Source organism: Podarcis pityusensis (assembly GCF_964106645.2).
Source record: "Podarcis pityusensis genome assembly, chromosome: 1".
Taxonomy (NCBI): Eukaryota; Metazoa; Chordata; class Lepidosauria; order Squamata; family Lacertidae; genus Podarcis; species Podarcis pityusensis.
This window is the reverse complement of record NC_138028.1, coordinates 115,615,770-115,629,812: the sequence shown is the minus strand read 5'-3', so window position 1 is coordinate 115,629,812 and position 14,043 is coordinate 115,615,770. Positions and strand designations below refer to the sequence as shown.

At 39.7% G+C, this 14,043-nt stretch overlaps 1 protein-coding gene across 1 annotated transcript in view; it reads right to left on the bottom strand.

The window, feature by feature from the left end:
* Positions 1-14,043, bottom strand: part of TTN (titin) — a 285,365-nt gene that overhangs the window by 150,507 nt on the left and 120,815 nt on the right. Inside the window, exons 109-128 of the mRNA XM_081002634.1 lie at positions 12,703-12,795; positions 12,434-12,511; positions 11,772-11,837; positions 10,777-10,860; positions 10,333-10,383; positions 9,843-9,905; positions 9,402-9,467; positions 9,015-9,095; positions 7,821-7,904; positions 7,442-7,522; positions 7,028-7,099; positions 6,739-6,810; positions 5,998-6,081; positions 4,943-5,047; positions 3,759-3,914; positions 2,531-2,584; positions 2,014-2,097; positions 1,561-1,626; positions 1,151-1,231; positions 639-722 (exon numbers count right to left, since the gene is read on the bottom strand). Coding sequence (XP_080858760.1) covers positions 639-722; positions 1,151-1,231; positions 1,561-1,626; positions 2,014-2,097; positions 2,531-2,584; positions 3,759-3,914; positions 4,943-5,047; positions 5,998-6,081; positions 6,739-6,810; positions 7,028-7,099; positions 7,442-7,522; positions 7,821-7,904; positions 9,015-9,095; positions 9,402-9,467; positions 9,843-9,905; positions 10,333-10,383; positions 10,777-10,860; positions 11,772-11,837; positions 12,434-12,511; positions 12,703-12,795 — 1,605 coding nt within the window. The remainder of the gene's footprint in view (positions 1-638; positions 723-1,150; positions 1,232-1,560; positions 1,627-2,013; positions 2,098-2,530; positions 2,585-3,758; positions 3,915-4,942; positions 5,048-5,997; positions 6,082-6,738; positions 6,811-7,027; positions 7,100-7,441; positions 7,523-7,820; positions 7,905-9,014; positions 9,096-9,401; positions 9,468-9,842; positions 9,906-10,332; positions 10,384-10,776; positions 10,861-11,771; positions 11,838-12,433; positions 12,512-12,702; positions 12,796-14,043) is intronic.

Here is a 14,043-nt window from a genome sequence, read left to right as displayed (position 1 = left end):
AACTTGACAATACACTTAGATAATTAACTGGCCTGCTTTTGGTTTATGGAATTTGCTCTTTTTCAAGAACAGAAATAGTTATTTCTTATCCAAAGGCGTCATAATGTAAAATATTCACTGCAGATTTTTAAACAGAAATAATATTTATGAAATCATTTATTTTCTTTCTTTCTTCTTTTAAAAAAATAAAGGTCCAAAAGAGTGTACACTACAGAAAACTTTCAAGAAGGACGTTAAGATTCAGGACAGCTTTTAACAGTGACAGAGAAATGCCTCACAAAACAAGAATGCAATAAGAAGTCTAAAGCACATGGCAGTTTTACCCACATAAAAATAATATCGCAAAAGACCTTACAAACTACACAGTCAACACAATGAACTGCTGCAGATCAGCAAAGGCCAGCTGTTCGAAGTTGTGCAGGCAAAGTGCCTACAGGAATTCATTAACACCAGCGTTTCAAGTGTCCCAGTTTAACCCTAATATTCTGCATTTGTTTTGACACAGAGCAGAACATTTCTGTGAAATTTAGTCAAGTTTACTTTTTCCTTATCAGAAGCAGCTGGTTCACAACTCCAGCGGGTGCCTGTTTCTGACCTATTCAAAAGCCCTCTTGTAGAGTCAGAGAAAGCAGGTGTACCTTTAGCTGGTGGAGCCACTGCTTTCTTGGGAACCGGAATGGGGACTTTCTCCTCTGGCACAGCTTTCTTTGGCACAGCTGGCACTTGAAAGATATTATTAATTTTCAGGTGACTTAAATCACGTACATGTGACAAATATAAACCAGGTAACAAAACGATTCAAAGTACCGAGATCTTGACATTGTACATAAAACAAGAAAAGGAAACGCAGACTATTTAAGATAATTCGATCACTAGGGCAAAAGAAGGATGCAAAGGCATGCCTAAAAACAACTTTTTTTGTTTGAACAATAAATTCTTTCTCCCCCTGCTATATTCCTCTCCTATGCTATATCACAAATAGCCTTTGAAAGCTCATTTGGTTTCAAAAGTGGTTTGCTCTGCGTCATGGAGGGAGATATTTGAGGACGGAGTCCCCTGGGTTTCTCGCATTTGCTGTGCAGTTCTTTAGTTCCCAAGAAATCTTAAGATACATATATATAAATTCCACAGAATTTAAAACTTTATATACCTCTTTTTGGTGGAGCCTCCTCCTTCTTAGTGACTGTTACTTTTTCTTCAGTGACAACCTTTTTCTTGTGTACTTCGGTCACTTAAAGACAACAAACAAAGGTAGGAATATTGCATGTGGTTCCATCTCAGAATGACAGGAATATATTTTGAATACAATTCAGTTCCGTTTAAAAATACTGATTTATTATTTACCATATATAAAACATGAATGAGACAGTAAAAGAGACCGAGGAACTGACAACATTACTGGCAGAAGATTGAAAGAGGGGCCAATACATGGCGACAGTCCCTCAAGATATTAATGTGAATGAAACCCATATAATTCTTATGTGAAATGGACCAACAAAATATATACATGACGCTCTCTAGACAAAGCACATTACTGACATGATTTTGTGTGTGTGTTACCTTTGGGTGCTGGAGGTTCTTTTGCTTTAGGTGGTGCCCGTTCCTCAGGAGGAGCTTTCTTGGCCACTTAAAAATATTACAAAATTTTATAACGTTGGAGTGATTTTAACATCAATAGGAAAACGCATTAAGAACTTACAACACATACATTTCACTGAGTAAATCCACAGCCAGAATGCTTAGAGACAAGCAATTGCTCACACTTAATGCAAAAGAGATTAACATCAACTCAAATAGTTTAGATGACAGACGACCAAAAAAACAAAAACAAAAAAAGAGCATTTTTGCCTAGGGTTGCCATATTTCAAAAAGTCAAAACCAGGGCACCCTGAAAGTTGTTGAGCTTTTTTAGACAAACCCCAAAGTTGTTGAGCCTTTGAAATCCCAGTAATGTCCGAGACGTATGGCAACCCTAATTTTGCCTAAGTGAAAAAAAGCAGTCTATATATATACCTCTAGCTGGGGGTGCTTCCACTTTCTTGGGAACAGCAACTGGTACTTTCTTTTCTGGTTCAGGTTTCTTCCGAACCTCAGGCACTTCAGGAAGAATATTTAAGTATCAGTTATGTTCGCTGTGCATGTTATTCAAACAGTATAGAAAAATAAGGAGGTGAATCCATATTTCAATGCAAAATTCAGTCGAAATGTTCAGAGGCTAATTCTGTTTTATATACACACAGAAACACACACTAAGACATACTCATCTCTGCACAGCAGAATAAAAAGATACACAAGGGGTTATATGAAAGCAAAATGGGCCATTGCTGGCAATTAGGGTTTTTAAAATTGAGAAAGGCACAGGAATTTGCAAACAGGTCCTTGCTAGTCAAAAAAGATAGTTCATAATATTTTGAGCACTACAACGACAAAAAACAAGCACAAATACAATAGTAACAAGCATGGGACAGACAGCTGTCAAACATCTATATTGAAGAGTTGATACTTTAATACCAAAGAGTTGCTGGTATACCTTTAACTGGTGGGACTTCTTCATGCACTATCTCCTCAGCGTAGTAGGCCTCTTCTGTTAATGTAAAGATATTAAGAAGGTATAGTTGAATAGTTGACATGCACATGTTGATACAATTAACAAAACAAGAAAGTGACAGCTCTTACAAACACACATATATTTACTTTCATCTCATGTTACTCCTAGTACATGTGCAGGTAGGTTTACTCCAGGGACAGACCTCCTGATATTGCTGGACTACAACTCCCATAATTCCTGACCATTGGCCATGCTAGCTGGGGTCATTGGGAGTCCAGCAAGCTCTGGAGGCCCACAGGTTCTCCATCCCTGCTTTCCTCTCAACAGAGGCCATACTCTCTCTTCTGACCATTTCATGGAAAAAAGTGAGTAGATTACTTCCCAGTTCCCATTGAAGTCAATGTAAACATCCACGGTGATTTCAGCAAGAGATGACATATCTCAACTTCCTTGAAAAGGTCACATCCATGAAAGGGCCTATCTCAATGGTTCTTGTAATAAATAGGGGGAGCCTTATGAATGGGGTATTAGATCACATCCTTTAATTCCATAGCTCTTGGAGCAATGGCTTTAGGTAAGTTAGATTTCATGTACTTTTGTTTTGTTTAGCTCGACGTGGCTGATATGAAGGTGACTTATATTTGGAATTATTTTTAATGATAAGCAAGTAATAGATCATATGAATGAATGAAAGAAAGAAAGAAAGAAAGAAAGAAAGAAAGAAAGAATGAATGAATAAATAAATAAATAAATACTATCTCTTTCAAATATGTAGCTCTTTTTCTGTCTGTTTCTGGTGGTTCCAGCTTTCTTGGGAGAGTAATGAGGCTCTGAAAGTTGAGCCACCCTAAATAATATGTGTTATCTGTGTAGGAATGTAGGAATCTTTTATTCTTATACAAATTGGCTTGCAGTGCTCTGCCTATATTTGTAAATTTGAGAAAAGAACACTTGGGTCCGTTTCTGTATTTTCATGTGAAAATAAGAATGATGGAGGGAAATAAGAAAAGAAAAAGTGTATGCACTCTTAAATTTACTCTTTTAAACCTTTGTTTGGGTTCCGAACAAAGTAAATCATATCATAAGCAGCAAATGACTGGCTTAATTTCAAAAGGTCATTAAATAATTACATTCAATTCAGCCCAAAGGATATAATGGCAGATATTATACTATACCAACATTTGCTGCTGGCTGTTGAATTGAGGCATACCTGTTACTTCAGAAATCTCTTCCTCTCTCTCATAAGAGATCTCCTCTCTCTCATAAGAAATTTCCTCCTCCCTTTCATAAGAAATCTCCTCCTCTCTTTCATAAATTTCTTCTTCTTCTGCTTCTTCCTCTTCCACCTCTTCAGGCCATTCTTCCACTGTTAATATTTTAAAGATGGGTTATTTTTAATTTTGCTGTGGGGTTAGATGTCCTATAACCACCCTTGCCAGGTCAGTGTAATTACTACAAACAGGCATATACAAAGGACATGAACTGATTTGCATACACAGAAACACACATTCATATCAACTGCAATTCTAGGGATCGCAGATCTTTTTCCATTACAACAGGTACATAAGAGAATTAATAGCAAAGTATCTACATCAAAGTTAGCTACTGCAAGGGTCTAGATGACTTGCCAAGGTCTCTTGATCTATGGAATCCTGCACTGTGGTATGTGATGACTCCATCAGGGGACAGATTCTTACAAGAAAAATCAGGTGGAGTTTTATGTAGGAAAACCCATGTCGCACTACAGGTGTCCTATGTATACACTGTCCCTAAATCATGACTTCTTTCCACAGAGTATGGAAAGTTGAAAGGATAATGGGTTAGATCCAAAGGTGATCTTCATTTAGAAGAAAATCTTTTCCAAGCATAGTTGGACTGCTTCTGACTTAATGGAAGAACGTTGAATGACAAAATATACCCCAGATCCATAGGAGCTCCTCCACTTTCACAAGGGCTTCTGTAAGACTTTGTGCAAGATTTACTTCTGCCACCATGATATAGGTGTGTCTGACTAGAATGTGGGGCTCAGCCATGAATCTCACTGGGTGACTGGACCAATTACTATCTCTCAGCTTAACTCATCTCACTAGGTTGTTGCAAAAGCAAAATGAAAGGGGGGCCCATGTATATCACCCTGAGATGCTTGGGAGAAGGGTGGGATGTAATGGATAAATAATAAATGCTATTGACACTCTGGGTAACCAAGGAATTGGATCTGAGAAAAGACATTTCCTCTGAGGATCTTGCCTGGGTGTCAGATGTTATACAAATGTCCAGAGACACACAAAACTGTAATGGCAGATGTTAACAGGGAAGAGCAGTGAAGAGCAGCGACAACAAAAAGCGCCTGAAAACAGTTAAATTCCTCACAGTTCTAATTATTTGCACATATACCTTCAGGTGGTGGAGCTTCCACTCTTTTAGAAATGGCAACAGATACTTTTTCTTCTGAAACAAATATTTTCTCTTCTAGAACAGCTCTCTTAGACACCTCAGGCACTTTAAAAGACATTAAACGCATTGAGTTTTAATGGGGATATACAGATTCCTGATTGATATCTGAGGAGGTTTGTCTAAACACTTGTGCAACTAACAACTGCAAAATGGACAAGTAAACTACATACTGTTCTTTACTAGGCAACATACAAAGTAAAGCTAATACAGAACTGCAAAACAGACATAAGCAATTCCTCCCCTCTTGACAGGGATGGGGAAGCTTTCTTAGCCTGAGGGCTGCCTTCTCTTTGGGGCAACCTTCCAGGGCACACATATCAGTGGTGCACAGGGCCAGAGGCAAATGTGCAGAGAGGAACCAATACGAATTTGACGGTAGGTCAGTTTGTACACACACTCACCAACCCTGCTTTATTATCCATCCATCTAAGCATCCATCCCAGCCAGGCAAAAATACCTCATGTGGCCAGCATGACTAAACCACTTCTAGCACAACGGAACACCGTGACAGAAACCAGAGCACATGGAAATGCCTTTTGCCTTCCCACCGCAGCGGTACCTATTTATCTACTTGCACTGGTGTGCTTTCGAACTGTTAGGTTGGCAGGAGCTGGGACAGAGCAACGGGAGCTCACCCCATCGTGCGTGGGGATTTGAACTGGCAACCTTCTGACTGGCAAGCCCAAGAGGCTCAGTGGTTTAGACCACAGCGCCACCCGCGTCCTTTTACTCAAGGAGGATACAAAGCATGGCCGATGAGGCATGGGACCTTGGGAGGGTATGTGGCTTGAGGAGCGTTTTGAAGACCAGATGGAGAAGCCCACAGGGCTGTATTTGGCCCCCAGATCTAAGGTTCCCCATTCCTGCCCTATGAAAATATGTTGAACAGTTGCAAGCAATGTGACATGGTACGAAACAAAAAATGATGGTCAGCATACGAAAGAAAGGTAAAAGCTCTTTTAGATAATAAGACCATTGACCACTTAAATGCATACCTCTGGCTGGGGGAGCTTCAACCTTTTTGGGAACAGCAACAGGTAATTTTTCTTCAGGGATGACTTTCTTAGGTACCTCAGGCACTTTAAAGAGACCATTTAGTTTTAGAATTTTTTTGAAGTGGCAAGAATGATGTTAAAAGTACAGATTTCGGCTACAAAGAAGAGGCAGCAACTAAAAAGATTTAGAGGACATTTAAATAATGGTGCCGATGTAAAAGACCAATGGTCTTTTGTTTTTTGGTTTTTTGTTTTTTTAAAAAAATTTAAATTTAAATTTTATTTAACATAATCGTTTCAAAATATAAGTAAAACACTGCAAATACATACACACATATACACTTCAAATAAGCATATATACATGAAAAAGGGAACAAAAGAGAAGAAAATAAGAAAATAAAAAAGAAATAAAGAGAAAAGAAGAAGAAGAAAAGTTGGAAGAATTTGTTCCAAATTTATTCTACAAATATCTCAATATGAAAATAATAATAAAATTTCATTGATTGACTTCCATCGCTTACACTGCACTTCCTATATACATTTTAAGCAAGATTGTATGTGTTATTCCGTATTTTTCCCATACAGTCTCACACAAATATTCTAATCAATAAGTTTTCTAAAGCTTTCATAAATCTATTCTAAACACAACGAATACCTTACATTTAATCCTTGTCTACATTTGACTGCAATGGTCTTTTTGTTCTGTTCTGTTTTGTTTGTTTGTTCTGAAGGATAGCATACCTTTAGCTGGAGGAGCTTCTTCCCTTTTGCGTAGCCGCGGCACTTTTTCTTCAGGGACCGCTTTCTCAGGTACTTTTAATAATGTTAAAATGAGAATATGTAAGAATATGTAGAGACTAAGAGACCATGACGGCTATTATCAACAACTATACACAAACATATGCTGCATAGGACTCAAATATGAAATGAACATACATATGATTAAGAGGAAGATCCAAAGAGAGAAACAAAAGAGTCTTAAGATTTAGTTTTATATATTTTTCAAATATATAAGATTTGTGTCTTGTACCTTTGGGTGGCGGAGGCACTTTCTTCTTTGGAACAGGAACCTTTTCTTCTACTTTCTTAGGTACCTCTGGCACTTTGAAAAAAACATCAGTTATGAATATTGGGATCAAATATTGCTAACTATTATAAAGTGAGGAGCAGGGTCCTATATCAAGTTGTAAGATCACTTACAAGTGAACTGGGCACTTTACCGAATTTAGATGTGTTACGATAACATTGCACCCTGTCCGTTTAGTGTTCTGGTGTTTAACTGAAGAACATTTGTTAATGAAGATGCTGTTGAGCAATGAACAAATATAGGAAGACGACGATTACGACACAAAAACAATCACTGCTGTGGGATCTCAGATCTTTTCACGACACGTCATTTGAAGCAACAAATGAAAAGAGCTGCTTATGAGCGGTGGTCTCATACCTTTAGCAGGTGGCTCCACTTTTTTAGGAACGGGAACAGGTGCTTTTTCTTCTGGGACTGGTTTTTTAGGTACTTCGGGCACTTTAAAGATATCAAAAGCAGATTCTGAGAATCACCCGGACACATAACAACTGATCAATGACATCTCACATATTGTGATTACATTTCCCAACAAGGAAGAGATGGTATTTTGGAAAGGAATGCTCTAACCCAGAAGAACCTCCATTTAAGATTCCCACATATTCAATACATTAGCTTTGGTAACCAAACACAGAAAGACGCTGGATTTGTAAAACTCATTCCGAACAGTGGTTGCATATGGGGGAGAAAGCACAGGGGACAAAGGTTCTTTGGGTGGCTTTCGTTTCAAGAAAAGTACCTTTAGCTGGGGGTGCCGGTTCTTTCTTGGGAACAGCAGCAGGCTTTCTTTCTTCTGGCGTAGGTTTCTTAGGCGCCTCTGGCACTTGATCATTAAAAAAAGAGAGGTTTTAGAACTTGGAACTCCTATTTGAGGCCCAACATCCAAGATTGCACAGAAATATATGGAGAGAAGCAGAAGCGAGATAAATGGCATATCAAGGCATCAAGCAAAAGCTGTTAATAAAGAGATAAATGTACCCCTGACCGTTAGGTTCAGTCGTGGATGACTCTGGGGTTGCGCGCTCAACTCGCTCTGTAGGCCGAGGGGAGTTGGCATTTGTCCGCAGACAGCTTCCGGGCCATGTGGCGAACCAGGGCAGCGCACGGAAATGCTATTTACCTTCCCGCCGGAGCAGTACCTATTTATCTACTTGCACTGGTGTGCTTTAGAACTGCTAGGTTGGCAGGAGCTGGGACCAAGCAGCGGGAGCTCACCCTGTTGCGAGGATTCGAACCACTGACCTTCTGATCGGCAAGCCCTAGGCTCAGTGGTTTAGACCACAGTGCCACCCACGTCCCAAATCTGTTAACAGGTAAGGGTAATCTGTCATGAAAAAAGCTGCACTGGGCACACATCCCATTTTGATCCACAAAATTGTGTGTCTGTATGAGTGCCTTCTATATGCGGCATGCAAATCGAACAGTTATCATGCCATGCAGAAGATATTATGTTAACAAAGCGAAATCTGGCAAATGCGCTGGGGCTGGAAAACACTGCTGGCTTTTATACCTCATCAGTTGCAAGGGCATGTGTGCAGCCAATGCCCTCTCAGCCGGGAGAGGCCACTGATTGGCCAATTTGAAATGCAGCAGCCAGCGGGAACACAAGCCAGATGCCCAGACAGCTAGGGGGGATTACCCCAATGGCTGCCTGGCCATGTGCGCTCTGTTCTCACTGCCCAGGGATGGCAACTGAGCATGAGGGACCACAACAGGCACCCACCCAGGAAGGAGTAAGCATCCATTACATTACAAAGCAAAATTTAGCAAATGAATATTGGGCCATCACTAAAGTACATGTATATTATACACACTTTGCTTGCAGAAAAAGACCACAAAGCCACTTAAGTAACACATGGATGGACACATTTTAGAGCGTGGAGAAGAGTTCAGATAAGCAAGATGGTGGGATCATCTCTGACAATGGATGTACCTTTAGCTGGCGGAGCCTCTACTTTTGGAGGAGGAGCAGGTTTTTTCTTTTCTGGGACTGGTTTCTTTGGCACCTCAGGCACTTTAAAGACACACAGGTATAAAAGGTTTAGGGAAGCGCTACAGGCCTACAGTTCATAGCAGTGAAGAAAATGTTTGAAATGCCAGCGTGGATTTAAAACCATGTATCTATTTAACAAAGACAGTTATGGCTGTTGAAGATTAAACTTGCGTATAAGGTTTATTATGTAGGATCTTAGTTGTAAAGGTGTCTTTCTGATGCAGTAGCACAGCCACATTTTTGGCTGTGTGTTTATCAATCATCTAGAAGATACGCAGGCAAGAGACCTGTCTGAGATATTGTTATTATTGCACATATATTATTCACCTTTAGCCGGCGGGGCCTCCACTTCCTTGGGAACTTTTTCTTCTGCTCTCTTCTTCACCTCAGGAACTTTAAAGATATTAATTTTGGGTTAATCAGATGATAGTGGTCGTCAGAGCCACCCTCACATTATATTTTTAAAAACTTACAGGCTTTTGTGACACATGTAAACATACATAAGCACCCAAATCTGATCAACAAAATATAAAATAACTGCAGATATCAAGTTCTTAATGGATAAGAGTTTAAACCAGGGTTTCCCAAAACTTGGGTCTCCAGCTGTCATAATCCCATAATCCCTAGCTAGCAGGACCAGTGGTCATGGTTGATGGGAATTATAGTCCAAAAACAGCTGGAGACCTAAGTTTGGGAAACCCTGGTTTAAATAAACTCACATACTAAAATTGTAGTAGTAATAATAATATTAATAATAATATAATCTACCTTTGGGAGGTGGAACTTCAGGTGCTTCCACATAGAACCTTTCCTCATCGTACTCATCTGGTTCTTTAAAGAGAATTATGAGATTAAAAAGTTACATTTACCCTCCATTTTAGATAATACTGAAATGCTACATGTAGACCTATTAAGATGATGGATGAATTGGTGGAAGAAAAAATTGCTCCTGCTATCCACACCTCTAAGTGTCCATCTGATCTTTCGTATGGAGTCTAGGTGTGTACAAATTGTATGTGCTTAGGCTCTTTCCCCACAGTGCTTGCAAATCTGGGAGCAACAATTCCGGGCATGATCTTAAGTCCCACCACCCAACATATGGATCCGTTATCTGAATAGTGATAAAGACATGCCCAAACCCAGGGAAGTATCAAAAACGGTATACAATGACAGCTACACATTTCAACAGTTAACAGTTTAGATGAACTCGCATAGTACAAAACAAGATAAAACTGATTTGGAAAAAGAGCGAATCTACCTTCAGTTGGATATTCCACATAGAAGCTGTCCTCTTCATACTCTTCTGGTTCTTTAAAGAAAATTGTAAGATGTAAAAACTGTACTTTCACTCTGTTTTAGATAATACTGGATTGGTACACAAAATGACAACTAAGAAATGCAACAGCAAACAGACTTTGTCTATTCCATCAATCCTAAGCAATCTTTGCACTCCCATGTGCTCACAAAACTCTTGTGCATGAGTATTGCCCCATGCAGTTCAGTATAGGGAGCAGATCCTCACTTGTTACTCTATCATCAAGTAAAAAAGAATGTAAGAATTCTGAGTAGGAGAGTAGGAGAATGCAGAGAGGTCCCACATCCATAAGATACCATTGTATCGGGACAAATTTAAAAGGCGCCATTTTCACACGAGACAAGACAGCAAGGAGAAAAAGAAGTGAGGAAAGATATTTATAGTTACCTGAACCGTATGTATATTCTTCTTCTCTGTGATACGAAACAGACACCTTTTCTTCTGAAATGGTCCATTGTTGTTCTGTTGGTACTTTAAAAAGCAAGAATTCACTTTAGTGTTTTTTAAATTAAAGATTTGGTAGACAATGAATCTATCCTTATGGAAGCTGTATAACGCCACATACTACATTTAGCGAACTCAGCACCACAGCTCAAAATTACACCATTAGGGTGGATGTGCCACAGCAATAAAGAGAAACAAAAATCATAAACAGGTAACAATTGAGACCATAAAGCATAAAAAGCATTTTCAAGCAGTCCAAACCATTTTTGTGTGCAAAGAGAATGTACAAAAGCCCCGTTTCCAAAGAAAAGCAGACATAAGAATAACAAGAGAGTGGACACTCTCTTGTTGTATTAAATGGTAACATATAGTGTAAATTAGATGAATGTAGAAGATATTAAAGAAAGAAACCAAAAAGCAAGAATTCTGCACCAATATAGACTCGGTGCCTAGGTGTTGTAGAAACCCCACAGGACTTAAGAGAACCCTGTTCCCCCACGTTCATTTAAAGCACACACACCCTATAGTGATGAGAACTACCATTTCTTCCTCTAATGGCAAACTCAGATCAAGGACAACAACAGGACCGGAGTCAAAACAGATGGCTTTAAGGAGCCTTAAGGAGAAACAAAAGAGGCACTAGCATGCTTTGGGAGTTGGTGTGTTTTGGAGTGTTGTGATATGGGAAGTAGAAAAACAGAATTGTGGTAAGTGTATGGGGATCTGGGGATTTCTCAAGGCATGGTCACCATTCCTGCATAGAGAAAGAGAATGCCATGTGTGACTGTGAAGTGGGAACAACACAATGGGTTAATAAAAACCAGCAATCACTGCAGGTCAGCACAGAGTGAACATGTGGGCCTGCATGCATACATTATGGAAATATTCGGATCAGGGATTACATATAAATGCTGAAAAAATAAAAATGTGTTTTGTACCTTTTCTCTCTACCACTTCTTCATGGACCACCTTTCGTGCAGGTTTTGGTGGTGGAGCTTCTGGAGCTTAAAGGATATAAATAGTTAGTCCCAAGCCTTCTAGGCTAAGATTACATGCAGAAAATGTAACCTCACACTGCATATGCACTTGCATTTTTGCATCACTCGTGGGATACAATTTACAAAAGACCAAATCAATACATAGCAAAGGGTTGTATCCAAATAAGTCATTCTGTTCGTGCAAGGACTTCAATATGCATAGCAGTAGTCCCCTTGTCTCCTCATGCTTTCCTATGTCTCTCCCCCAAATCTGCTCCAGGGGGTTGGGGAAAACCCCATAACTCTTAACTATAACCTCTTGCTTTTAATGGACAACTCATCTCCATTTGCTTCCCCATCACTACTTCCTTCCCTCTGCTAGTAGCTGGGCACCTAGTTTGCAAGAAGGAGGTCCAAGGTGAAGTCCCTGGCCTCTCCAGTTAAAAGGGACAGGGTGCAGATAACACGAAAGGCATCTGTCATGGAGACCAGTGCTAGCCAGAGGAAACAGTACACTGGATCAGATGAACAAAACAGGCTGACCTGTTAAGGCAGTTTCATGTATTTCATGGATATGAAATTGATGCAAATGCACATGCAATTTATATCATCTTCAGTAATACCTCTGGCCCGTTTGAGATGTTCTTCCTCCATCACTTTAGCCTTTCTTTCCACCTCTTCGGTTACAGGTTTCCGTGTAACTACAGGGAATTTAAATAATTTCACATTAGCTGGAAATTGGTTCATTTTACACAGAAGTTATCTTAAGAATATAATAGGAATAGGCACTTTTTAAAAAGGAAAGAAAAGGAAAGAAAATAGGACTGTGAGAATCTGAATAGGGCTTGCTGCAGTGGGAAATGTTTTGATACTAAAATTCTAAAGGCCATACCTTTTTCTACCACAACTTTCTTCTCTACTTTCTTGGCTGAAATCTCTGGTGGTTTCCGCGTAGGTGGTTCTGGCTTTCCTGGGACCTGGACAACTGTAACATACATTACATTTATATTAGAGAACATTACCTTACACCTGCTTCATAAACATCAAGGATTGTATAATTGAGAAAGAAAAAGAGTGCAGGGAATGTTAGCAGTTGTGTATTCTTGGCCCAAATAGAAATCAACACTGGCCACAATTTGCTTAAGCAGTGAAGCATTGTTCCATCTGCAAAAGAATATGCTTATTTTTTAATATGACCTGTAAGGCAAGGTACAGGCAGATTTAGATTGGATGAACATCCATTTGAAATATTTTCTGCTGTTGGATTATGCCGAAATGGCAAAACTGACCAAAAAGCTCAGGACCAAGAGGACCAAAACTTTAATAAAGAATGAGAAAAAAAAAAGTAATTTACTTGAGAGACCACTGTAAGCAGATGAAAACTTTAGCAGGATTGCAATAACACTTGTAATGTTGAAAATATTATGGACAAAATGGAGAGACATAAAATTTGGACGATGAAATAATATGCAGTTGAAAAGGCTGATAATAGGACCCAAGGAGGGGAAGGTGGGAAGATTTGGAAAAATCTCTAAATATGCATATGTATTTTGTATTGTTATAATTCTACACTTGTAAAGGGATGCGGGTGGCGCTGTGGGTTAAACAGAGCCTAGGACTTGCTTATCAGAAGGTTGGCGGTTCGAATCCCCGCGACGGGGTGAGCTCCCATTGCTCCGTCCCTGCTCCTGCCAACCTAGCAGTTCGAAAGCATGTCAAAGTGCAAGTAGATAAATAGGTACCGCTCTGGTGGGAAGGTAAACAGTGTTTCTGTGCACTGCTCTGGTTCGCCAGAAGCGGCTTAGTCATGCTGGCCACATGACCCGGAAGCTGTAATGCCGGCTCCCTCGGCCAATAAACCGAGATGAGCGCTGCAACCCCAGAGTCGTTCGCGACTGGACTTAACAGTCAGGGGTCCCTTTACCCTTTACCTTTGCACTTGTAAAATCAAATAAAAATTATTTTTTTTAAAAAAATTGAAATATTTTCTGCAAGTATATTGCTGCAAGAAAGCAAAATTTGATAGAAAAAAAGGAACAGCAGCTTTTCCAACCACATTTGAGCTCTCTTCCCCCTCCAAAGAACAGTGAAATGAGAGGTATTGGAAATTAATCATATAGTGCAGTGGTGGGGAAGCTGTGACTCTCCAGATATCATCCTTGCCAAATGGCTATGCTGACTGGGGCTGATAGGATATGGAATACACCAACATCTCGAGAACCACAGATTCCTC